The 27,351-nt window shown below is 39.4% G+C and overlaps 1 protein-coding gene across 3 annotated transcripts; it reads left to right on the top strand.

Annotated features, from left to right (window-relative positions):
- Window positions 1-592: 592 nt before the first annotated feature.
- LOC100917674 (selenoprotein N) lies at window positions 593-26,147 on the top strand. 3 transcript variants are annotated; one of them, XM_031962557.1, is made up of 12 exons: window positions 593-864; window positions 1,412-1,529; window positions 7,143-7,285; window positions 13,396-13,542; window positions 14,109-14,233; window positions 14,912-15,049; window positions 15,851-15,944; window positions 20,808-20,990; window positions 23,821-23,926; window positions 24,171-24,283; window positions 24,390-24,488; window positions 25,112-26,147. In XM_031962557.1, the coding sequence occupies exons 1-12, from the start codon at window positions 634-636 to the stop codon at window positions 25,262-25,264; spliced, it is 1,650 nt and encodes a 549-aa protein (XP_031818417.1). In that variant the 5' UTR covers window positions 593-633; the 3' UTR covers window positions 25,265-26,147. The 3 variants fall into 3 exon arrangements, with proteins under 3 accessions (XP_031818417.1, XP_031818418.1, XP_031818416.1); XM_031962556.1 differs by having other exon boundaries at window positions 594-864; window positions 13,396-13,596; XM_031962558.1 differs by lacking the exon at window positions 20,808-20,990 and having other exon boundaries at window positions 13,396-13,596.
- The last annotated feature ends 1,204 nt before the right edge of the window (window positions 26,148-27,351 follow it).

Here is a 27,351-nt window from a genome sequence, read left to right as displayed (position 1 = left end):
AACACTTTTGCACATGTGGCTCCTTTCCTCTTTTTTCTGATTTCCTTGGGATACAGGCCCAGTAGGCACAGTTTTAGAGGCCTTTGGCCATAGTTCCAGATTGCTCTCCGTTGGCTCATTCCACCCACAATGCATCAGTGCCCCAGTTGTCCCGCATCCCCTCCAACATTCCGCATTATCTTTCCCTGTCACCCTAGCCAGTCTGACAGCTGTGTAACGGGACCTCAGAGTGGCCCTAATTTGCATTTCTCTGATCAGTAGTGACTTGGAGCATCTTTTCATATGACTATAGATTGTATTTTTTAAGGAGATACTTTTCCTGCGTTGGGCCTGGCAAACAGAGGGTGGCTTCAGGAGTTCCCGAGAGCTGGCAGGTTATACCCTCATAGAACCTCTCACCCCGCCCCCCACTCCAGAGCCCACCCCCCACCGCTACGAGCCTAAGATACCCAGGGTCTCCACTTGTCAGTCAGACTCCGGCCCCGCCCCTCCCCGGCTGTCAGTCAGTGTTTCTGGCTACACCCCTCCCGATAGGTTAACTAGTCGCTTAGGAATGGTGACCCCGCCCCCTCCCACCATTGGTCGGCCGTTGGTAGTTTCGCCGCTAATGAGGCAGAGCTGCGGTCTCCTAGCATGGATCTTGCCGAGAGCCCGGGGCCCAGCGCGCCCCGCCTACCCCCCCCGCCCCCGGGCCGCCCGCCCCGCCCACCTCGCCGCTCCCGCCGCCCCCTCCGCCGCGGCCTCCCGGGCCGTCCCCGCCGCCCCCAGGACCTGGCGCTGCTGGCCGCCGTGCTGGGGGCGCTGCTGGCCGTCGCCACCCGCAGCTTCGTGGGCTTCAGGGAGTTCCAGGCCGAGGCGCTGCGGGTCAGGCCCGGCTAGGGGAGGGGGCGGGGAGACTGGGGGGAGGGGGAGGTGACGCGCTGAGGGGGGGAGGTGACGCGTTGGGGGCGGCGGTGACGCGCTGGGGGGGGGGGGCGTTACCCCCACTCATCCCCTTCCTTTTCCTTTTCTTCCTTATCTTCCCTACCTTATCCTCCTCTCCTCCCCCATCCATTCCTTCCCTCCTCCTTTTTCCCTAACCCCTCCCCTTCTTATCCCTTTTCTGATTCCCTCCCCATTCATCCTCTTCCTTTTCCTCAAACTCCTCCTTCTTATCCTTTTCCTCCTCCCCTCATCACTTTTCTTCTCCCCCAAACTCCCCCCTTCATTTACCTCAGCCACAACACCCCCCCCCAAAAAAGGCGGTGACTAGGTCTCCATCCCCCCTGCCCCCCCCCTTCCCCTCCCCGCTCCCTCCTGCCAGCTCCGTTTGCCTCCCTTCTTGAGTCTGATCCCTAAGACACAAGCCCGGGAGTCCCGAGGCTCTTCCCGCATCCTCAGTCTCTCCCTCTGTCGCCTTGCTCTGACCCAGGAGGCAGCACAGAAGTTTCTGGGGGAAGATGGATTCTCTCTCTTCTCCTCCTTGGACAGAGACAGAGACATGTACATCAACCCTGAAGAGTTCAAGCGTGATGCGAAGAGACTGATAGGTACTTGGGAGTCCCTAGGGGCCCATGAGGAAGACCTCGGGGGAAATTAGCGGAATTTGTTCATTCCCCAGCTAAAAAGAATAATTCCATTTCTGTCTCACTGGTCAAAGAGGGGATAAAAGAGAGAACTCATCAGAAAAGGGCTGTACAAACATGAGGCAATAGTGATGATCATTATCAGTGATGGTGGTGGGAGACTAATGACCCCTCAGATTCCCAGAGCTGCTTTCTTCCCAGGCTTTGATTTTAGCTTTTCTCACTCAATAGTATTTTGAATATATTCCTGTGTGCCTTCTTGCCACTACTGGTCAAAATCCATCTTCCCTTTAACGTGTGTGACTCTTCTCCATGATCTATAAATTTTTCACAGAATCGTAGATTTAGAGCCCTAAGAAATCTCCGTGGCCAGCTCGTCCAATTCCCTCATTTTACACAGGAGGAAACTGAGGGAGAAGGAAATTAAATGATTGATCAAGGTCACACAGTATCAGATGTAGATAGGTTCTCAGCTGAAGTCTGCCCAGGTCTGCCCAGCTCATTGGAGCCCTTCCAACAAGATAAGAGATTTTTCACCTTTTTGTGTTTTGGACCCATGGTCCCCTTGTCATAATAAGAAGTGTATAAAACAAAATATATAATATTACTAAGGAACTCAATATATAAAGTACAGTTCTCACTATTTTAATAAGTTATAGACTCCCAGTTATAATAACTAGCATTAATACAGCACTTTAATGTTAATTTGCAAAGTATTTTACAAATATTTTTCATTTGATACAACAATTCTGGGAGATAATTGCTATTATTATTCCCATTTTACAGATGAAGAAACAGAGACAGAAATTAAGTGACTTACCAGGGTCACATAGCAAGTAAGTTTCTGAGGCTGGATTTAAAGTCAGATCTTCGGAATAGAAGTGAGTGCAAGGGATAATGTTGTAAAAAATTATCCTGACATGGGTTCTGTCAATAAAAAGTTATTATAATTAAAAAAAATTTTTTAATAAAAAAAATTTAGAATTAGGCAAATGGAAACTAATAACTCCATGAGAAACCAAGTAACAATAAAACAAAGTCAAAGAAATGGGGAGGAAAAAAAAAAGTCAGATCTTCCTGACTCCCTGCCCAGTTCCTTATCCACTGTACCACCCAGCTGCCTGCTTTATGAACCCCAGCTTTAGATCTGACATTACTTGGAACCAATGGGAAATAAATACTCTCATTAATTCTTCATTCTCACTGATGTGAGTTATGAAGGCACCAGATGATGATTGGGGTTCGGTCATGTGAGGAATTCACAATGGCCATTTGTTTATGGGAAGAAGTTACAGGCAAAATGAAGAGATACAAATAGACACTAGGAATGGCAAATATGAAAGAGTGAGATAGCAAATGAAAGATAAATTCCTCTGTGGAACTCACAATTACCCGATGGTTGGGGCAAGTCCTTAGCTGGCAGGCTAAATCCTGAAAATCCTAAGAGTTAGCTAGCTGGAAGGAGAAGTGGGGTCTGGAGGCACGCCACAAGGCATGGTGGGGTTAGGAGATACAACGTGGCATGAAGGAGGGGTAAGGAGAAAGACACCAACAGGCAGACTGACCCAAAGGAGGGCAGCAGCCATTGGATGGCCCATCAGTAGATTTATAGGGAAAATTCAGGGACTTACCTGGGATTTCTGAGAGGGCATGGCAAGGTGAGACTGCCCAGGATCCCTACAGAGGATGGACCTCAGGGGTTTGACATAACTTTGATTGATGACTGGACAGACTCCCAGAGGGTAGGACCACAGAGCTTTCTCTCTGCTTGCTTCAGGAATTTATTAACTTTTTATCAATTCCTCTGCTAAACAATCAACATGAAGCCGGTACCATCTCCTCCATTGTTTTGATAATATACTTAAGCTATTTCTCCTTCAAGCTTGGCACTTGGTCATTCATTTCTATATTGCTTTGTAAGTAGATATCCTTGAATATCCTTGAGATTGTGGTATTTCAAGCTTCAAAGCCAGTAGGATTGTCAAAAAACATTGATATTCCAAAGATGATCTTTCCTTCAGGGGAAAGGTCATTAAAAGCACTAAGCAATTTCCCAGATGCCTTTCAGCCTGCTCTCTCTTCCTCTTTAATTCTGAGTCATTGGCCCAGTTCATTGTCCATCAGCAGCATCTGGCCAAACTATGTAAGTTCTATATATATAAGTTCTATAATTTTATCTTTCATAGTCTAAACAATATGCCTTTCTTTTTCTGTTTGGTTTTTGTAAGGCAAATAATTGGACTGGACTTAATAATTATGGATTTCATAACACTGCAGTGTTTGGGAACAGGATGCAATTAGCACATTATCCACAAATAGAAGCACCTAGGAGATTTTCACCATCGATAAGCCTTGCTCTTATTTTTAGATTCTTGAGTTTAACATTCTTCATGAAAATGTCAAACTCTTTGTAAACATACTTCTTCCTGTTTTTGTTTCATTTGATATTTATCAGAGAAACATGGTATCCTTGGAACCAAATACCTGGGCTCAAAACAAATACTACATGATCTTGGACAAATCAGTCTCTCAATGTGCTCAATCACCCTTTTAAATATAAAATAAATACCATGAACCACATCTTAGCTTAGGGAACCCCAAATTAATATTATCTACATTTTATTGCATTATTTACTTTAAGTATTTTCCAATTACATCTTAATCTAATTCATCCATACTCAGATGCCTCTGTCATACAGCATAACAAGAACTGTTTTATTAGAGTATTAACATAGTATATGACTCTTATTAATGATTGAATAGCTTTTTAGAATAATTTTGGCAGAGCTTTTCCATTTTCTCATCTGTTCTTTGTTCTTCCAGCTTCATCCTAAAACGTTCTCAAAATGATCTGACTTAATTAAGTCTCTAAGTTTTCCATAAATGTGTTTTCCCTCTACTGTTTGTCACTTTTATAAAAATGATACTGCTTATAATTTGCCATTTTCCGCTATAAAATTTTACAAATAAATTTGTATTTTAAAGAAATATTGCTTTAACTTTCCATATTTCCCCTCTTTAAAAGGAAGTCGAACATTTACTGGCTGACATTGTTTCTAAATTTTTTAGCCTCTTTGCTCTGTGACTGACTTATATTACTTAAACTTCCTAAGAAAATAGTGATAATCTGTGTCAATGACTGTTCTTTTATCTGTTTCCCATGTTTTAATGTCAACAGTTGATTTAAAGAGGTCAATTTGGAGATGTGTTAATTTATGCAATAATTTCTCATTTATATTCTATTTCTTATTGATTTTGAGTTTTGTTGTAACATAACTAACCAATAGTCTGGCTACATACATAGCTAATATGGAAATGTCTCCGATTATTTTCTATCTGCTAAGAAATTAACTTCATTTTTTGTGTATCATACAATTCATTGCTCACCATGTCCAACACCTCACAACTCTATTTTTGAAGAAAATGTTCGTAGAACATACTACATATAAGTGGGTGAGACTTCTCTATATACAGTATGTTTTAGGCTTCTTTAATTTCTTGATCCTGAGTCATATTTTCCATTAGCCTTCATACATATATTTGCATAGAAGACATTAAGTATTAAAATATATGTTGGGTTAATTTGGAGGGTCTTGCTTGAATTCTTCATAGTGTTCCTTTACTTTCTTACTGTCTACAACAGATTTTGGCACATATGTTGCAATTCCTTCATGATGGTTTTTCATGAGGCTCTCTCATGAGCACTACAATAAGAGAGGACCAAGGATCCCATGAAGTAAAGTTTCTTGTTTCTTTTGGATAGGCAATAAGCCAACTTTTTTTTTTTTTTTTTGTCTCTCCAAGAACTTTTCTGATATACTTCATTTAGATGCAATTTCCTTTTGTCTTTTCATTTGCATTGAAGTTGCCAAAATTGATATGATGCAATTCCTCTAGTAATGCTCATTGGTTGCTATCGATAAGAACCTTATTTTCAAAATAGCAGGAGTTAATTTTTATAGACAGTCCAAAAATGGTATGGTTCTTGGTCCCTTTCACCCCTATTCCTACCAACTGGCAAAAGCAGAAGTGGGAGGAGCATTCTGAGGGCTATGGGTTATGATTCTCAAAAAAACTGATCACTTGTGGCCAATTTAGGGGTAATGAGCCTTTTCAGATATAACTGATCTGGCCTTCAGATAGACTAGGGCTTCTTAAACTTTTTCCATTTGTGATTCCTTTTCGCCCAAGAAATTTTTCTGCAATCCTATCTCCAATGTAAACCAAGTTGTTGTGGTAGAGTTATTTCACACACAGTACAAAGTGCACATAATGGGTATTCAGAATCAAGGCTGCAGTGAAGTCATACAATGCAACATGGGCAGAAACACCTTGAATTCATTGCACATTTGATTTTGAATTAAATTTTGGTCATTGTGTTCAAAAACCTTTTACAATTGCTAAATTTCTTTTTGACTAACCCATATTCAGTTATTTAACCCCACAAAGGGATACAGCTCATAGTTAAAGAAGCTTTGAGATAGAAGACAACTTCTTTTCAGTAGAATTTACCCAAGTTTGTTCCCTTCCAACATGAATTGAAAGTCCAAAGTCATCTCCACACCATAGTGAGACATTGGAGTATGACTTTTATAAACAACAAACTCTTTCTTAAATGAAATGTGTATCCAAATAAACACAACTACATCCTCTAGTTTCTGAACACTTATGTTTTTAAATATAGTACCAACAGAAATACAGAACTGAAAAAAGAACCCCAAGGAACATCTAGGTTAACCCATTTATTTTGTAGATAGAAAAATGAAGTTTAGACATGTGAAGGAATTTTCCCAATACCATATTGTTAGATTGTGGTGGTACTGAGATCAGTATATGATCATTATCATTCCAAAACTTATGCAGCTAACTGGTAGACCAAACAACCCTGAAATCAGAGTCAGAAAGACCTGAATTTGAATCCTCCCTCAGATTCCATCCTGCTGGTGAGTCTGCTTGTCTCAAGTCTCTCTTCATTCCAATTCACCTTCCATTCAGCCTCTCAAGTGATTTTCCTAAAGCACAAATACAGCCTGCAACCATGTTAATCCCCTACTCCACTGGCTCTCAGTCACCTCCAGAAACAAATACAAAATGCTATATATAGACTGCTGTGTATATATTGGTTTGCATATTGTTTGTAGCTTCTTCTGGAGATCAGGGAATGTCTTTGGCCTCTTTTTTTATCCCCAGCACTTAGCACAATGCCTGCCACATAGTAGAGCCCCATTTCACAATGGGGATAATTTTCTTCTTTCTTCTTTGGACCCTACCCCTATTGCTTTTTACCTCCTTTTTATACATTATCTTCTAAGCTCCTTAAGGGCAGCAAATATTCTTCTTTTGTTGAAAAGAAGAAAAATGGGTTGCAAAGTCAAGTTTAAGACCCAATCCCCACCCCATATAGTTCTCTGTCTGACAGCATTCCCTCTCTTTTTGAACAAGTAAGTACTTGACAGAGAATTCTCCCTGGTGGAGAGGAGAACAGAAATACTTTGCTTCCTGATACCAGAAAAGAACTTTACAACTCTTTCAAGTATGGAAACTGATTCTGTTAACATGTCTGTCTGTGCTCCATAGCAGCCACATCTATCAGCATCCTTGAGGAGGAAGTGTCTCAGAACTCTCCACTTGACCTCAGTGAGGAGAAATTCTCTATCATGGCAAGATTTCAGCCACTGCTCCCAAAAACTATGTACAAAAGCAAAGATGGATTCCTGCACGTAAGTCTGAAGGGAGAATTGGGCTGTACTGAACTGAAGGGGCCATGTTACAGGTTTGGGAGGTCTTAGAGAACAGGGACTATGAAGTGTCTATTGTGTTCTCCCATTCCAGTTCCAATGAGAAGGGCACAAAATTCCCTTCCTCAGACAAATATTAAATGTAATAATATTTCCTAAGCATAGATAGAAAAGAAAAAGAAAAAAAACCTTCTTTGTAATATTTAACTCAGGTTAACAATGAAATAAATTCAGTTTTAGACAGAATGCTTATATAGCTTCAAATCCAACCTCTAGCAATAATTACTATCTACCTAATATTGGACAAGTCACAGCCTCTAAAATTTTTGGTTAACAAAAATCCCTCCTGGGATGAGTCCTTAATAAACCCCTAAAGTCACCTTATCAGACCCAGCTCTGTAGACAAGACATTAAATTTGCATGGTATTAAATCCATCTCATAGGGAACTCTTTGCCCTGTTCACTTACCTACCTACCCTTCCTTATCCCCAATCACAACTGCAGTCTCAGATGAAGTTTCCTCAGTCTTTTCAACAAGGAAGGAGAAATCATATATTTTTCTTCTCAGGAAAGAGGAAAGAAAAAATACCTGGTGCCTTCAAAGCCAAAGGTGTATTTGGACATCTATAAAAAAAACAGTTGTGATATGAAGGATGACAGAATATCAGGATTTTGAGTCATTTTCACAGATACCAGCTAAGAATTTGTGCTCCTTTCCAGAATTCTAGCCTTGGATGGATAGGCAGTCTGCACTTTTTATTAAGTATTTACTTTCTGCCAGGCATAAAGAAGAACATTTGCTGCCCTTAAGGAATTTAGAAGATAATGTATAAAAAGGAGGTAAAAAATAATGGAGAGAGGGTCCAAAGGAATATCCAAGTGAGGAAGCTTGATGGTCAAGCCATAGAATGAAACATGGCTGGCCTAGGCCCATCCCCAAAATGTAGGCCTGGGAAAGGATTCAACAGTTTAGGGAAGAGGAGGAAAGAGGGAAGCACAGAAAGATGAAGTACATTCCAAGGCAAGAAGGTTACAGGTATTAGAGAAGTTCTGGGTTGAGAAGGTTCCAGGTGTAAAGTAAAGTTCTAAGGTGAGAAGGCAGATAAGTCACAGTGGTGAAGACCAGTGAGTTAGAACCACAGCTGAGAGGGAAATGAAACCTTGGTTACAGGGACATCCCTCAATATCTCCTCTCCCTCCCATGGCACAAAGAACCTGATCATAAGAGTAACAAGGGGAAGTATAAAAAGGGGGAATATAAAAAATAAATCCAATCACAGTTTTAAAGCTGGAAGGGATTTTAAAAGGACATTTAGTCCAACCCCCTCATTTTACAAATGAGGAAAGGTAAACCCACAGAGATGGAGCCCTTGCTTAAGGTCTCAGAAATAATGAGTAGAGCTGAGAGATTCAAACCCAGATCTGCTTGATTCTTTCAATAAACACACTAATAGTTGTACATCAAAGTGAATTACCAACAGTGCTGCCAAAGGGTAAAGAAAGGATCACTTATTTAAAGTAGAGAAAGGATGCCACTGGAAGTCTGATTGTGGAGTGCACCCTATGAAAGAGGTCTTGGTTTACCTTTTCAGTGTCCCCTTCTCTCATTCATCATGTACTCTGTCCTTGACTTATTCCCCATACTTTCTCAATTCTTTACCCTTGCTCAGACAACATTCCCTTTGCTAGGAATATCTGCCCTAGATAATAAGACCTCAAAGTCAAAATAGTCTTTGTGATCCTCTGTGTGTCAAAGAGGGCATCGCATTTTCTCCTTTTTATTTAAGGATTAACTAAATAAGGCAAAAGTGAACAAACAATTAGTTTAACTTCCTCTGAAGGTTTAGGATGGAAAAAGCCTATGCACAATTTCTTAAGCATGAATTAAGCACTTAATTTCTCCCTACATTTTCCACTTGTCATTCTAAGTATTTTTTTTTCTCTTAACTATACTTAACACATCTTGGGGGAATAAATCATAGAGATACTGGAGCTGAGGAAAACTCAAACTCAAACTAACCTGCCCATTGGAACTGACAGGGAGAGGGAAGAAAAGAATCTTGTTTGGGATATTCACTGTCTGTCCTATCCCATAGCCTCTTCATCTCATAAAGCTCATAAGGGATGGCACTCAGTTTCTTAACAAGCATCAAAAACCAAAACCAGAAACAAAAAGAAAGGAGGAAACAGACAACACACACACACTTGCTGAGTGTCTATAAAAGCTCTTCAAATCTTAAAAGAAGCTATGTGAGTACACAGACAATATAGATAATAATAGATATAGGCAATGGTTCAGTTAAGGTAATTACTGATTCCGTCCTCCTAAAAATCTACTGGATAGAATAAAACAAGATCAGCCAAATAAAGAAAACAATTCTACCTCATGGAACCAAGTCAGCTCAGATAGAATCATAAGAAAGTGTTTTTTTTTGTGGAGTTTTAAAATTTTTATCTATTTGAAGAAAAAATAGAGGCAAATGAATCAATTATCATAGTAAAGAAGGACCCACAGCTCAAATGTAGAGTACAAGTTAGTAAGAAGAAATTATTGATATTACAAGGCATAGTAAAAAGAGACATCAGCTGGTCTCAAGAGAAATCCCTGTAAACCAACTAAGTGAACCATCTCTACAACAAACATAGAAAAGAATAAAGAAACAAATATTGAAGGCAGTTGTGTTGAATTATGAACTGTTGCCAGGTCTGAGGTTACACATTCATACAAGGGAAGATAAGTGGAGTATATTGTTTTCAAATAAGGATTTATAGTATCTTGTAGACTACTCTGTCACACTGAGAGATTCATGATGATACATTATAAAAGTTTTAGAGGTTTGGATTTTCAGTATATAATTTCTTCTTACTGTATTCTTATAATGGTAACTTTTAGCCATGTAAGCAGACCAGATCAGGGGTAAATCTAAATGCAAGGGGAAAAAAATATGATTTGCTCAATGCACACTGAGTTGTCAGTTCATTCTAAGCAGAAGGTTTTGCAAAAATGAATATTAAAAACTCTTTGCATGTATTTGGAAAAACAAAATGCTATTTAAAAAAAAAGAGGCACTGCTTCCCTTCAGGTACAAGGAAAAGACTCGAAAAAATGCCCTAAAAAAAGGTCTGCTTACCCAAATCTAGTCTGATTACTATGATAGGTGGGGAATCCCACCTTGTGATCAAACACCAAAAATATATTTAAAAACTTGTGCAAAGTTCATTCTGCTCACATACTTATAGACAACTCAAAATCCAGTAGAACTGAGACAAAACTGCCTTTGTTATGAGAGAACTCAATATGTATCACATTCAAATAGCATCCCTGAATAAAACAAGGTTGACAAATGAAGCCCAGTTTATTGAAGTTGGAGCTGGATACAAGTTTTTCCTCAGAATGGTCACAGTAAAAAGGAGCACTGTGAATGAAGGTGGTGTAGGTTTTGCAATAAAAATCTAGTAAACAAGCTTACCCGCCTTGACAATGACTCATGACAATGCAATTGCCACTCACAGGAAAATGCCACTATCATCGATGCCTATGCTTCCACCATGACAAACCATAATGAGGTTAAAGGAAAATTTTATGAAGACCTGGAGCCCTTATCAGTGTGCCAAAGGATGACAAGTTAATTATTCCGAGTGACTTTAATGCTACACTAGGCTCAGACTATTAGACATGGCAGGGAATCTTTAGGAGTTGAAAACAGCAACAGCAATGGTCACTTACTACTGATCACCTCAACACCAACACCAAATGCAATAAAATTTCATGGATGCACCCTCCAGCAAACATTGGCATTTAATAGACTCTGGTTATAAGGAGGAGAGACAAGATGTGAGAAGGATGAAGACAATGATTGGAGCAGAATACTGGACTGTTCATAGACTTATCCTCTCCAAGCTATATATTTGCATTCAACAAAAGCAGTGGTTCCAAGGTTCTAATTCCAATTAGAATTAATGTCAACAGATTAGAACACTTCCCAGAGAGAACACTTGTTGCTAACTTAGGTAAGTTGAACTAACACACAGTTGACAAGATTGGAGCAGAAAAGGAGTGGGCAACTTTCAGAGATTCTATTCTATAGAATATAGAAGGCTATTTATGGGTCAAAGACCTATGGTGCATCTTGACTACTCAGTGATGATGGAACCACATTGATTAGTGATAAGGACATGATCCTAGAGAGATTGGCTGAACACTTCCATAGTGCTGTCAACAGAATGTCATCAATCAATGCTGAAGTCATTGCCCATTTACCTCAGATTGAAATTAATCTCTTCTTAAATGAAGTTCCAACTGAAGTTTTGAATGCCATCGGGTTACTTTTGTGTGGCAAAGTCCCTGAAGTTGATTCTATTCCAGTTGAGATTTACAAGGTGGGGGGTCCAGCTCATACAAAGGCTGACTGAAATTTTCCAGATATCACAAGAGGAAGTTATTCCCCTAGTTCAAGGATGTCTCTATTGTGCATCTCTATAAAGGTAAAGGGAATAGATTGTCTTTTGACTATCATGGGGAACTATGGGGGGAGTGTCCTGTTTCCTAGTCATTCCTGGCAATATTGTTGCCAGAATTGTCTTTAATAGGCTAATCCTACAACTAGAAGAAGATCACCTATACTTGAGAACCAGTGATGCTTCAGAAGGGGGTCAAGGAACTGTCAATTAGGTATTGTTGCCCAACAATTCCAGGAGAAATGCTAGGGGCAGAACGGAGATCTGTATACAGCATTTACTGATCTGACCAAGGTTTTTAATATTGCCAGTCATGAGAACTTATAAAAAATCAAAATTTGGTTACCCAGAGAAGTTCATCAGCATGGTATGTCAATTTCATGATGGCAAGCTTACCTGGGTGTAAAGGGCTAAAATTCTGAATAGGTGCACTGGAATCAGACAACTGAGCACTTAAGGCTAATTACCTATTGGACAATACTCTATTAGCATATGCTTGAAAAATGGCCCTTCTCACTATTCTGTGCTGGCTCAACCTTTTGGTGTATACAGATAATTGTAGGAGGGATTAGGGGATGGAGTAATAAGACAAGCTGAGGTCACTTTGCAGAAGGACAAGGAGAAGGAAAGTGGGTGGCGAGCCTCATGGAGTTTTGTCCATCTCCTTTACTTCTCCCCCTAAAGACTAAGGACTTTTGCTGATCCTGACTCTGGCTGATCCTGAGGTCAACAGGAAGCTAACTCAGTCTTCACACCTCGGTTCTGGACAATGGACAGTACGCTTGAGTTCTCCCAATAACCAATGGAGTGAAACAAAGTTGTGTACTTGCCCCTCCCATGCTTTTTAGCATGATGTTTGCAACCATGTTGTCAAATGCCTTCAAGGAGGACAAACATGGCATCAAAGTCAGCTACTACATTGATGGTAAATTCAACATGAAAAGGCTACAAGCCAAAACTAAAATGGAGTATTGGTATATGACTTTTTTGTTTGCGTGTGATTGTGCACTCAATGCAGCTTCTAAAGCTGAATGAAGTGCAACAAAGTATGGATTCTTTTCTGTTTGTGCTAATTTTGGCCTAACAAGGATTCACAGGTCTTCCATCTGCCAACACTATACTATCCATATGTGAAACCATTAGTTACAGCAAATGGAGAAGTTTTGAGTGCTGAGGATAAATTCATTTATCTTGGCAATATACTTTCCAGGGATGTACAATGATAAAGAGGTTGATTATTTGTGTCCAAATTGTGGCAGAGCATTTCAAGTTCATATTGGTCTTATCAGCCATAGTTGAACATGCTAAATTGACTCTAACATAATGTCATTTTGATCCTCTTCAAGAATAAAGGACAACAACCAATCAACCAACCAATCCACATCTCAAGTAGGCAAGGACTCTATACCAGATGAAAATCAAGTGGTACCAAAGCCAGAGGATCAAGCACTCAGATCTCATTGTATAAGAAAGCTGAGACCCTCTGAGCAAGAACCCTTGGAAATAGGAACTCTAGGTCTAGTTTGAGCTCTTAGGTAAAAATTTTGGTTAACTAGTCTGCCTAGTCATGTCTAAGTCTGTTTCTAAGCTTCACTGCCTCTCCTTCTATAGCACTTGCTCTCCCTTTCTCCTAGGTTTCTCATCTCACTCTATCTGGACTTCGAAATTGGACTGTCCCTGATGTAGTGCTCCACTTGTTCTCAGCCCAAAAGTTCTTCATCTTCCTGCCACCAAAAGAGGATTTGAAGCTGGGTGAGCCTTGGTGGATTATCCCCAATGAGGTGAAACATCTCCCTTCCACTCGCTTCTATCCACCAAGATCCAAAAGAAAAGAGGTTAGAAAAGACCCTAAGGCCCTAGGTCCATCCCTATTCCACCTGCTCAAATCTCCCCAAACATTCAGTTTGATATTCTTGCCTCAGACCTGACTCAGCCTACTTCAGATCCAACCCAAATTCCTCAGATCTCTATATTCAACAGTAGCTCTGATGCCCTAAACTACAAGCCTCAACTCATCTGTATCAGGAGTCCAGAATCCATGGGTATGAGTATATTTGCTTTGAAATGATCTGCCCCAACTAACTCCCTGTATCTTTCCTTGAACTTGTTTCCCTGACAATTCTTAGAGTTTCCAGATAACCATTTTCCCACCCTTGAGTCCAAGAGGAAAGAAGAAAGCTTCAAGGCCTTGGGGGGGGAAAAACACAAGTATTCCAATCAATTTGAAAGCTAAGTGTCCCATCATTTAGTGCACCAATAACATTTTGACCCAGTTACCTATTTCAACCTCAGGAAAGCAGATGTCCTGGGGAAGGCTCCCAAGTTGTCGGCCATTGCCTCCCCACAGGACTTGATCTTTAAACTCCTGAGCATGTTCCACCCAAGACTCTTTGTGAAGACCCGATTTGGTCCTCGGGGCACAGTGGCCTGCCTTATGGCCATCAGCGACCTCTACTACACAGTGGCCTTCAGGCAAGTACTGCCCATTGCCTACATTCTAGACTGCGGGAGCTGGGATGGAATAGTGGGCATAGTCTATCTTTCTGAACAGAATCTACAGAATATCTTAACACCTTAATCACTCCCAGCCAGCTTTTTTTTTTTTTTTGGCGGGGGGGGGGGGGGGGGGGGGGAAGATAGGAAGAGTTTCTCCCATCTGCAGACAGAATTCTTAGCCAAGCTTACTTTTGGAATACATTCAGAGAAAAGTCACCAGGATGGTGACGGGATTGGAAACCATGCCATAGCAAGACTAGCTGAAGGAACTTGAACTCTTGAACCTAAAGATTTAGTGAAGGCATCATGGCTGTGCTGCAGGAAGAGGATTAGGCTTATACTCCTTGGCCCCACAAAACCGAGTAGGAACAATGAATGCAAGTTGCAAAGATGCAGTTTTTACTTGATATAAGGAAAATATTTCTAATAATTATAGCTGTTTTCAAATGAACTAGTTTATCTCCACAGTTCCTTTCAGCACTAATATACTATAGAGTGGGCTATTTTCTAATCCCATTGTTGATTCTTCAAGTGGAAGTTAAGTGACAACTTCTCAGGGATGAAGTAGAAAAGAATGTGTTCAGGGATGATTTGACTTGGATGACTTCTGAGGGCCTTTCCAACTCTGAGATTCTTTACCCTTTCTGGTCATAGGATCCATGCTGAGTTCCAGCTCAATGAACCACCCCTCTTCCCCTTCTGGTTCTCTCCAGGACAGTTCACTGGACACATCATTCTCTCCAAGGATTCCTCCCATGTCCGTGACTTCAAGCTCTTTGTGCCCAATCACAAGTAGGTTTTTCATAACCCCTTTTGGGGCAATTCAGCCAAGTGAGGGACTCTGACTTGTCTTAAAGACAGCAGAATATATTACTATCACTTTCAAGTTTCCTTTCCTTGTTCCTCAGAGATATTTTTCTGGAAAAGATATGATAACAGCATCTTTGACAGGAAGGAAACAAAGTGAAGGGAGCCCACAGATACAACCCTGAAAGCCCATCTATTTTCATAATTTGGCCTAGGAAAGGAGAAGGTAGTTTCTCCTTACCTTGAGATGTCAAAAGCTCCCCAGAGTAGTAGATCTGAAGATTACCTGTGATAGCGTCCCCTTCCAAAGACATTCTCCTAGCTAATCAGTTCTGAGGGGTCTCCACATACCTGGAAAAATCCTGCATAACAGAAACAACTTGCAGATGGAATATTTGTATATTCCAGATTTCAGTAATCTTATAGGTGATAGCTTATAGGAAATGGAAATAGAAGAGGGAGAGAGGTATTGTTCAGACCCTTGGAAGTGTCCTAAGATAACTTTTGGACTTACCCTTTTATTATTTTGAAAGAATTTTACTTACCAAAAATTCAGCCTTCTTCTTCCATGTTAAAATCTTGAGATGATCATTCTAGTTTGTCAGACTTCTGAGTCTCTATTTGTCTTCCTCAACTTCCTTTCCAGATTTCTGCCCATTTTGAAGCCATCCATTCAATAGTATATTCTTAGCCACTGCCTTCAGCCCTGACACCACTGACTCATTGATATAAGCCAACTTCTTCGGTTTTCACTCATCAAACCCTCATATGTACTTCTTTTATAAGGCCTCTGAATGTGGAAATGGATTGGCTTTACCAGGGTGAAGAAAATGGCAACCCCAAGACCAAAATGAACATGGATATTGGCTATCTCCCTCAGGTGTGTGTGATCTGCTGCTTCATTTGGACAGAGCTTTTCTACAATTCTGTTCTATCTTCTAGTCTAAGTAATTCCTTTGATTATATTGCACTAGGAACAAGATTACAGAGAGGAAAGTGTCCAATTCACTTGGACCCCCTGTTGTTTATAGAGGAAAAGTATAGCCTGAATGTTGTTCCATCATTCAGTTGTGGTTTTCTTGGCAAAGATACTGGAGTGGTTTGCCATTTCCAATGTGTCCCCATTTTATAGATGAGAAGCTGAGGCAAATACAGTTGTGACTTGTTCTGGGTCACACAACTAATAGGTCTGGGGTCAGATTTGAACTCAGATCTTCCTGACTCTACTCTATTTGCTGTGACTCCTAGCTGCCCCAGTGGTGGACTCTACAAATGTACTCTGTGTGAAGGCGAATGGTGAATATTCCCCAAGAAAAATCTGCTTAAGATCTGATTCCCTTGAAAATTCATAGTTTAGATGTCAATAGTCACTCCAATCTAGGAGATTCCTGTTCTTTTGGTGAAATGTAGCTTTGGGCTTATTCTGTTTCTAGGCAATGGCAATACCTAGTACTTCAACAATAGTCAATATCTATTTACTAAGTGACTTTTCTGTGTCTGGCACTGTGTGAATCACTGGGATACAAATGCAAAAAAAGATAGTCCCTGTTCTCAAGGAACTTAGAATCTAAAGGGAGAAGACATCCCATAAAAAGAAATTGAAAAGGGGTGGAGGGAAAAGGTACCTAAAGTAGGGCCATGATAGAGAAGTCAATCTTAAAAGAAGGCTGTTTATTTATTATGGCTCCACCCTCCACTAAGAGGGCCAGAGGGTATTAAGGAAATATTAGTAGTAAAGCTGATTTGATCTTCCAGAATAATGAAATTTTCCCAGTAATGAATTTCCTAGAACATATTAAAAGTCCGAAAAATCCCAAAATTTTTGTGTAATTATGGGAAATGAGGAGTTCCTAGCTTACCAGCTTAAATTAGTAGGGATTTAAAATCTTCATTAAAAACCTATCTAGATCTTTATTTTTACTTAACTATAATCTTTATCCTAAAATAGGAGAAATGTGAACAAATTTATTCCTTAAATGTGACAGCTTATACTTTGTTCTACTCCCATGTTTCATTATTTCTTTCTTCCATTCTTCTATTCTTCAGAGACACAGCACCATCTCTAAGAGTCCAGCATAGCAATTCTCTTCCAACATAATTCACAATTAGGATGTCTCTTCTTTTCCTCTAAGCACTCCATACTCCCCCTTTTTATATTCTGACAGTTGCCAAATCTTGTATGATCCTGACTGTGGCGCCTCAGTACTTAGGCTCTCTCTGGATGCCATCTAGCATTTTGAGTATGCCCAAAAGTTCTGGATTTGGGCCATGATGCTTTTGAGAGTTTTTATTTTAAATTTCTTTCAGGATATGACCAATAGATCATTTTTTCTATTTTTACTCTGCCCTTTGGTTCAGTATTCTTTTATGATTTCTCAAAATATGATATCCAGGCTCTTTTTATGGTCCTAGTTTTCAGATTATCTAGTGATTCTTAAATTACCTTTTCTTGATCTGTTTTCCAGGTCAGTTGTTTTAGATGTGAGATGATCAGTTGTTTCACATGTGAAATATCTTAGTTTACTGGTATTTTTTTCAGTCTTTTGACTGTTTTATTATTTTATGTTGTTTGATAGAGTCATTAGTTTTCAAATGGCCAGTGACTTGGATTAAGTTTTGTATCTCTTGTACTAAGCCATCAATTCTACCTTCCAATCTCCTCCAAAATACTCATGTATTTTCTAATCATTTTCTGTACCATTTTCATTTCATTTATAAAATTATTTTCACTCTTTTAAAAAAAAATTTTTGTTTCATTTATTCCAGAAATTCTAGTTGACCTTGCATCCAATCTGTATTTTTCTTTGACACTTTTCTTGTAGATGTTTTGAATTTTCTTCTTCTAGGTTTCTGTCTTAGGTATCTCAAAGATTATCATAACTATTCGTTTATACCTATTCATTCATTTATTAATACCATTCAACAAACCTATTACAGTTTCTGCATATAATAAACATTTAATAAATGTTTTTTGTCTTTTTTCCTTAAAGTAGAAGAGGTTTTTTTGTTTGTTTGTTTGCTTGTTTAATATACATATATTCTTCGAGCTGTACTTTCTGGATTGGGACTTCATGTTAACATCTGATTCTGAACCTTTAAGGGAAAAATATATGTGTCTTTTTTGGCCTTGATTTGTATTCTCTGGAGTCCTGTTATTTTTTCCTCTGGATTTTGAATATTCTGCGCTACAATTATCTCTAGGGCAGCTGAGGCCAGGGTATGCAAATTTTTAATGCATCCAAAGTGGTATGATCTTCTAGGACAAAGTCTGATTGCTGCCCTCCTATTCTGAGCTTTACAAGCTCCTGACTCTGATTTGGGTCTGGGTGATACAAATGTAGGCTTTCCTTTAGTTTTAGTTCTAGTAAACTACTGATGGTTGCATCCTCTGTCAACTACCTGGAGGGTTCTGCAGGTTTCCAGCCACAGAATTTCAGGTTTCCCTTTGATCTGTGTTACTTGTCCTGGTTGCTTGACTATTTGTCTCAATCTGAGCTAGAGACTAAATGCACAATCACTGTTTAGGGTCAAAACTACAGAATTGCCACTTTTTTCTGTTCCTACTTCTTGCCTAGTATAACATTAGGCCCAAATTTGCAGTCCACTAAAATTCTCAGATCATTTCTGTGTAATTGATATCAAGTCATCCTTCTTCTTAGATTCAACCTGGTAATCTCTCCTTTTGAGATTTCTTTTGAAAACTGATAACTATCCTTCCCAGTTTGGTGACATCCACAAATTTAATGAGCATGCCATCTATACCTTAATTTAAGTGATTGATGAAATGTGTTAAATGGCAAGGGAATTGGCATCCTTAAGGCATTCTACTAGACTTCTCTTTCCACTAACCATCAACTCTTTATTAATGATTTACTCTTTTCATCTGATCTATCAACCAGTTATAAATCTACCTAACTGAACATCTGTCTAACTCATAAATCCTCAACTTATCTATAAAAATGAGAGACTTTGACAAAAATTAATCTGAAATCTAGGTAAACTATAACTACAGCATTCCTCTCCTAATCTAATTAACCCAAATAAAAAAAGTAGATTAGTCTGGTCTTGTTTCTGGTGAAGTGGTCACTATTCTACAAATTTACAAAAATATTCCAATATTTTTCCAGAAACCAAAGTCAAGTTTATGTGCCTAATTTTATAGGTTCCATTCTCTTGCTTTTTTCAGTTATAACATTTGCTTTTCTCTAGTTATATGCTACTTTTCCTCTTCTCCATAATTTTTCCTCTTAATCTCATTGTACATATTCTCATTCTGTGTAGATATAGAGTTCAATGAGTCATTAAGCATTTATATAGCACCTATTATGTGCCAGGCACTGTGCTAAGTACAAGAAAGGCAAAAACAATCCCTACTCTTGAGGAACTCGCAGTCTAATGGGGGAAACAACATGCAAGTGATTATATACAAAATGGAGAACATCAACAGAGAGAAAACACTAGCATTAAAGAACATTGGAAAAGGCTTCTTATAGAAAGTGGAATTTTATCTGAAACTTGGAGACCAGGAAAGTGGAGAGGGAGGAAGGAGGAGTATTTTAGGCATAGGATCCAGCCTGAGAAAATGCCCCCAAAAGGGAGTTGCAGATGATCAAGGAAACCAGTGACACCACCTCACAAAGCACATGGGGAAAAGTAAGGAGAAGGAAGACTACAAAGGTAAGAAGGGCCAAGTTATGAACTCCAACAGAGAATTTCACATTCAGTCCTAGAGGTAATAGCCAATTAAATGGCTAAACCAAACCTTGACCCTCACTTCAGCTCAATCATTCAACTTCTTACTCCAGGAAGTCACACTCTGGGCTTTGAGGCGATGGTCCAGAAGGACTATGAAAGAGAAGAATCCTTTTAACTTTGATGAAAGGTACAAAGATAACCTAGTGTCGTTCTCCTGGATGCTCCTGTCACTACTGGTGCATGTGAAGATTATATAGCACTTAGCTAACAAAGATCATCTTCAGTAGGATGAAATGTTCATCCATAAGTGAGATCCTCTATATTTTACTCCCTTGTAACTTGTGATTCAGCTTAACAATCAGTTAATAAACATTAAGTGCCCATTATGTTCCAAATACTATGCCAACAACGAGGGCTATAAAGAAAGGCTCTTCAGGACCTTATACCCTAATGAGGAGAAAGACTGCAAATACTAACACAATATCAGCAGAATTAAATTGGTGGTAATCAATTGGAGAAGGTCTATAATTGAGGTTATTGGTAAAAGCTTCCTGTAGAAGAAAGCATACATGTGCTTGACACATTGCTAGATGCAGTGAGGGATATGCCTCGAGGGTAAAGGACAGAGTTTTCTCTGTTCAAATCTCATTGGCTTGTTTGAGGAACCAACTTTGAACCATAGCACTATTTCCATCTAACCATCTAAAGTTAACTAACCCAGACTCCTAGATCTGTAATTAATGCAACTAAACAGTCATGGCTGGATCCTTTTCTCTCTTTGAATGTATCAAATTGACTTTCTGGCAACATAATATATCCCACTCACACTTTTGCTCACCTTAATTTGCCCTCGGAGAGTGAGAATCACATCTTCTCCCTCTTCTGAATCCTCTCAAAGAGACTGATCCAGAGCTCAGATCATAGGGACCACTCAGGATAGGTCCAGAAAAATGCTTCCTTCTCACAAAAGGACTAATCTCTCCCCAGACCATAACCAGAAAATTCACTAGGGAATTTTTGAGTCATCAGTGACTTCTTACTCTCTCAGATGGAGCTAGAGTCTTGGGGACCGTCAGGATCAACTGAGATTCACAAGAAGGGCAAAATAACCTACAGAAGACCCTCTGAGCAGTCCAGCCAGTTTGTCTTTGAGGACATTGTGTGGCAGAAGGAGATAAGCTGGGAGAAGGCAGTCCAGAGGCTAAAAGTTGCCATGTATCCCTTCTTGAAGGTAAGGTCATCTAGACTGATTAGAGGGCAGAATCAGATTGGCCCTTCTAGGACAAATTGGTGGGAGTTGCTAGGATGTTAGCAAGAATGACAGAAGCAGGGGGCAAAAAGTTAGATACAAGGTTTTTACAATTCTCCGTGAATAATGGAAGAGATGCTTTTTGATTTGAGGGAAAAGTGCAAAAGGAACCTTGCATCTTTCTGTTACTCCTAACACCAAATACTAGAATAGAAAATATGGCCCTATCAAAAGCTCCCTTTTCCTTTGGGAAATATAAGCTTTCTCAGGTAAAGACATTGGGGTAGAAGTTAGCACTCAAATATATATAAATATGTAAATCCTTAGTGGGAAATTGCCTAGAATAATACCATCATAGAAAGCAAGACTTGGAATGAACCTTAAGGATCATACTGTCCCCACCTAATCCATGAAATCTCCTGGACATCCTCATGCAAGCGATTCTTAGATTCTGTCCAAGTACCTCAAGTGGCATTTCACTATTCCTGAAGTAATTACTCCATTTTATGCCAATCCTTTTATTGAGTCCCAACCTGTTTATAATTATCACCCTTGATTCTAGTTCTGACTTGCAAAAGTAGACCTAGTCCCTCTTTCCCATGACAGCCATCCAAATAAACTTCTGGGCAGCTATCAAGGCTCCTATGCAGTCTTTCCTCTGATATAAATATCCCCAGTTTCTTCAACCATTCCTCATATGGTGTTGTTTTCTATTCCTTTCTTATCCCCTTAATGGGCTAAATTGTCAATATCTCATTTAAAATGTGTCTCTCAAACCAGGAACATAGAGGAGCTAAGCTTCCTTTGTTTTAGTCACTCTACCTCTTAATGTCATTTAAAATGGCATTAACTTTTATTTACAAGAGAATTCTCTTAATTCTTTGAGTTTAAGTCAGTTAAGCCTGTCTTTTTTTTCCCACATGAATTGCTAACTAGTGTTTCCTCCATCCTATATTTGTAACAGTTTGTCTAAAAATATAAGCATGTAACATTATATTTTGTCTCTAGTAAATTTAATCTTGTCAAATTTGATACATCTTTTTTATGTGATGAGACCATTGTATGTCTGCTATTCCTCCTATGTTTGTGTTATCTTCAAATCTGATGTCCATTTAAATAGACATATATGTCCTATCTAGTCACCAAGACCATTATAAAAGACTTTGTCAAATGACTTATTAAAATTTCAGCATACTAAGTGTAGAGCCTTCCCCTGAATCCTCAGTCTAGGAACCTGTATTAAAGGAAAATGGGCTAAGGCTGGCATAATTTGTTCTTGGTAAACAATTGTGAACTTGTGATCAGCACTTTTCTATCTCAGTGCTCCCCAGGCACATATCAAATAATGTTTTAGTATTTTTCCTCTGGTTAGTACCAAGTTTATCTATATATAGTTTGCAGAAACTGTCTTCTTTCTCTCATTAAAAACTTGGACAGACTGCTCCAGTTTTTCAATACCTCTTCCACTCACCAAGTTTCCTTAAATACCATGAGCCACTGGATCACACTTAAATTATATTTTACGTAGGCCAAAAGACATGAACCAACATCTGTTGATCTACCTGTTGAGCTACCTGTCACTTTTCTTCCTCAAAAAGATCCTTTGCTATTGTATCAAAGAAACCGTTCTGCTTTTTCAGCCATCTTTTCTTACAGACTCTCTAGGAATAACATCATATCTATTTTCTTCTCTATAAGTTTAAAAATATTTTTAAATAATCAATTTAGTCTTTATTTTGCCAAATAAACATTTCCCCCAACCATTTGCAACCTTTCCTCCTATTCTTTTGCTGCTGAACAGAGCTGAAGAAAAACAAAACCCTATTTGGTGATTCAGGTGTGGATTTTATTTTTGGTATAATTTCAACTGGGCTAATCCAACAGGCAAAGATAGGTAGGGAGGGAATTCTAGACATGGGGATGGCCATTGAAAATGCTCAATCAGAGAAGTCAGTGATAGACTTTGAGAAAGCCAAATATCTTTGGATTACAGAGAACATGGGTGCAGTAGGTTTAAGATGAATGGAAAGGTAAGAAGGGGCCAGGTTACTGAGGGCTTTAAATGCCTCATCCTTCCATTGATCCTTAGAAGCTACCTTTATCTCAGAATATCCAGGAAACTCCATTTTTTCTTTTTCATTATTAAATTATAATTTCATTATCAAAAAGGCCATGTCCAAAACCATAAGTCTCATTCTGAGCATTTGGGGCCTATTACTAACTCTGTGCCAGAGGGTAAGATCATCATTAATCTTCTGGAATCATGGTTGGTCATTATACTGATAATTCTCAAATGTTTCGTATCAACCTTCTTTTATCTTTTCCCTTTTCCCTTGGGGAAATTCTCCCACTGTCAACCTTTCAGCCCTGATGTTGATCAATCATTGTTCCTTCAGAACATTTTCCTTCATGGTCTTTTTCTTGAATAATTTCTTCCATCTTCCCGAAGAATTCCTTATCCTAAAAACTAAAGCATAGATAAGTATTTGCCAAGCCCGTTCACCTTCTCTTTAGGGGAGGAGACTTGTTTGCACTTCAGAGTCATATACCTAAGTGATTTCTTCCAGGAAAAAAAAAATCATGCTGTAGTTTATCTAAAAGCCAGAGCGACAATTACGTTGTTTTCCCTGGTATTATGCTGGAGGGCTATAGTTCTTTGCAGCAACCCCTGAAAAGTCCAGTGGCTAACTACTCCCAACAAACTGCCTTCTTGATGCAATATGCATATTAGTACTACTGAGTTCTGAGGCTGGAATCAGGATCTAGCATTTCCCTCCTGGGTCTAAAGAAACTTTATCTGGCTTTCTCTCAGGTCACTTACCTGCCTCTTATCAAAGCATTTGAACGAGCCAGGATTGAAAAAAAGCTGGTGCACTCCATTGTGCTCTGGGGATCCCTGGATGATCAATCCTGCTTTGGTGAGGAGTCTCCCTGCAGGCAGGTTTTGGAGGACTGGGAAAATGGGAAGAGGAGGACACAGGGAGGAGGAATAAGTGGAAGCTTTTTGCCACTCAGAATTCATGAAATTTCTGAGAGTGGATACACTAGAGGGATCTGTGAGAGACGCAGTGGTCAAGTTGGATTCTCCATGGAGAGGTCCAGACTGTCGCTGTCTCTCATTTACACTGTCAAGTATAAACAACATTCTGCTTTTGGGAACAGGTCCTGGGAAGTGTCTGCGAGACAAAGTATTAGGAAATCCTTTCATCCTCATGCTTCTCCGGAAGAATTTTATCAGCAGCTGGTCTCAGGTGCATGAGCTGATTGAGATTCAGGTGAGCAAGGGCGGTTGCTAACTGCTGAGCCAGAGCAAGCTTGGGAGGTCCATCAATGCAAGGAGCTGAGAAAAAAAAAGAGTCCTATCTTCTTCTTTGCCTCCAGAACCAAGATAATAAATCTCACAAAAAGTTGGCCGAACTCCTCCTGGAAAAGTACAGCGATCATGTGATGATCCTTCTCTGCCTCCCCAATGGGACTGTGGTTTGTGCCTTTCCTCTGCCCTCTCTGCCTGCCCACTTTCCACATCCTCTCTTTTGAGTCAGTAAACACTAGTATTGATTTTGCATCCACTATATGCAAAGAAAACAGGATATACTTTCTCTGACATCATTGGTGTTGAGGCCTTAAAGGATAGGTAGAATTTATTGAAATATAAGGGAACAGAGTATATTGCAGTTCGGGAACTTTTCCCTTGATTTCCATCAGAGTGGAAATGAATATTGTGGAAGACATTAAGAGAAACCTGGGTTTAGTGGCAGATTGGGAGAGACTGAAAATGGGGAAAGGCTACGGGCTTTAGCATGTGATTAGTTCTTAAACCTGAGAGTGACATTGTTGGCAAGGGGCCCCTGTTGACATCTCTGGTTCTACCCCAGAAGGGAGAAAGGGAAGAATGGGATCTGAAGAGGGGGCCAGGAAGGCCAAGAGCAGGAAACAGATGTCCTCGGCCTGGCTCAGAGGAGCTAGCTGGGAGAGGCCCCCAAGTGCTAGAGAACTGGCAGAAATCTTATCTCTCTTCCAGATCCACTGACAGTCATTTCAATTACAAACGAACATTTATCAGGCAAGACTGGAAAACAAATGTTTATTCAATTGAATTTCAGGTCCACCACATAAGTGCTAATGAGCTGTGCCAAGTCTCAAAGGAAAGCAGTGGTAAACAACTGAACTCAGTAACGATGTATGAACAGTTCCTGCAGAAAGGACTTTCTCAAGCTCAGCCCTTTCTTCAAAGAAAGCTTGGAGGTTTCTTTTAAAGGAATAATGGGCAGGGCAGGGCATTCCCTCATAGCCTGGGATTCAGAGAAGAAAAAGTTATAAACCTCAGTGGAAACCCCAGGTGTACCTTTGCCATCTCCTACTGATGTCTATAATCTCCCAAGACTTGTTTTCTTAAGATGGTCTGAGCCACATCTCTAGTAGCACCTCTGAGCATTGTACCCTAAACCTGCTCTCCTCTCCTCTCTTCACCAATTATTTTAATATTCTATGTTTCTAAGGTTCGTATAATTGTAGCATATATTGGTTATAAGATAATTGTTTAAAAACAAAAATCTAATAAAGTAGACTTCTCTTTATCTATTTTCCTAGGATCTAATTATCAGTTGTCCTCTTTCCAATCTGTTGATGCTTCCTTAGCTTTGCTTCTGGATGGAGTGAAATTTTTTTTTAAATAATGTTATAATATTTGGGCCTTTTGACCTTGAGGCCATTATGACAGTCTCCCCTTAGGTGAAGTTATAGAAACTATACATAGAACCAATAGTTAATATGTAGACCTGATAGACTTGAGGCCATCATGAGTCTCCTTTAAGAGAGTCTGTAAGCTTATAGAACATACTCAGAGAAAAATACTGACAATAACATTTTTGAAGGTTAGCAAATTTTGTTTCCACCAGTTTGTTTTTCTCCCTGCTTTGCAAACCCCAAAATGTTTTCCCTGACCCCTGAGTTCAGCCAGCTCCAGAGAGTCACCCCTTCCTGCTAAAGACCTGTGTCTCTGGGTTCCCCATATAGCACTGCCCTTATGTGAGCTACCTGTGTGTTAGTTAGTGAGCATGTATGAATTATATATCAGGTCTTCCTTTTTTCTTTTCCCTGCTCCTCCTTCCTGACTGCTTGCAATAAAATTTTAAATTGAAATAATTCCCATTGTTTTATGTGTTATTCTCACATCTGAATTCATTAATGTTTTTCTATTTAATGTATTCTCATTGTCCACAAGCTCTGACTTAAACATAAATTGGGTGCCAGAACAAGGACTTAACCTGTTAACCACATATGCACTGGAGAAGTATGGTACTTACAGCAGAAAGCAAGAATCAGTAGGGGAACCCTATGTCTCAAGAAATCCTCAAATACTAGTAATAATGATTTCAAAATTTTAGCCTGGGTAAAACTGTGATGGCAGAGTATGGGCAAGAACTCACCTGAGTTCTCCCAAATTCCCATCTAAACAACTTTAAAATAATACTTCAAAATAAATTCTGAAGTGGCAGAACTGACAAAATGATGAGGTAAAATAACTTTCCAGCCCAAGATTACTGAGAAAGCTGACAGGAAAAGTCCCTCTCACTGGAGTGAGAGTAGAATTCAGGCTGCCCCTGGCAAGCCAGCAGTAGGCCTCATATGAGTAAAAAGGAAGCAGATAGTTTAGCCCACAAACAATAAGGAGGTCAAACAATTGGTCAGAGAAAGATTACCGGGTACATTTTGCTAGCACTGGGTGCAGAACTTTGTTACGTTGCCCATACACAGTCCCTGGTAAGCAGAAGCACCAGCACAGTTAATACATTTAAAGCTATGCTTTCCAAATATATGCAAAGATAGTTTTCAACATTCACCCTTGCAAAATTTTGTGTTTCAAGTTTTTCTCCCTTTTTATCCCCCACTCCTTGCCATAGACAGCAAGAAATATAAGTTAAAAAACATGCAATTCTTCTAAACATTTCCATATTTGTCATGCTGAACAAGAAAAATCAGACAAAAGGTTAAAAAAATGAGGAAAAAAAGGTGAAAATACTATATTTTTTACCACATACAGCCTCCATAACTCTCCCTGGATGCAGATAGCTCTTTCCATCACAAGTCTATTGGAATTTCCTCATTAAAAAGAGTCATGTCCATCATAGTTGATCATCACATAATCTTCTTGTTGCTGTATGCAATGTTCTCTTGGTTCTATTCACTTCACTTAGCATCAATTCATCTAAATCTTTCCAAGCTTTTCTGAAATCATCTTGCTCATCATTTCCTATAAAACAATAATATTCTATAACATTCATATACTATACCCTAGTCAACCATTCCCCAACTGATGAGCATCCACTCAGTTTTCAGTTTC

This window comes from Sarcophilus harrisii, chromosome 3, assembly GCF_902635505.1.
Source record: "Sarcophilus harrisii chromosome 3, mSarHar1.11, whole genome shotgun sequence".
NCBI lineage: Eukaryota > Metazoa > Chordata > Mammalia > Dasyuromorphia > Dasyuridae > Sarcophilus > Sarcophilus harrisii.
This window is presented reverse-complemented; position numbering and strand designations above follow the sequence as displayed.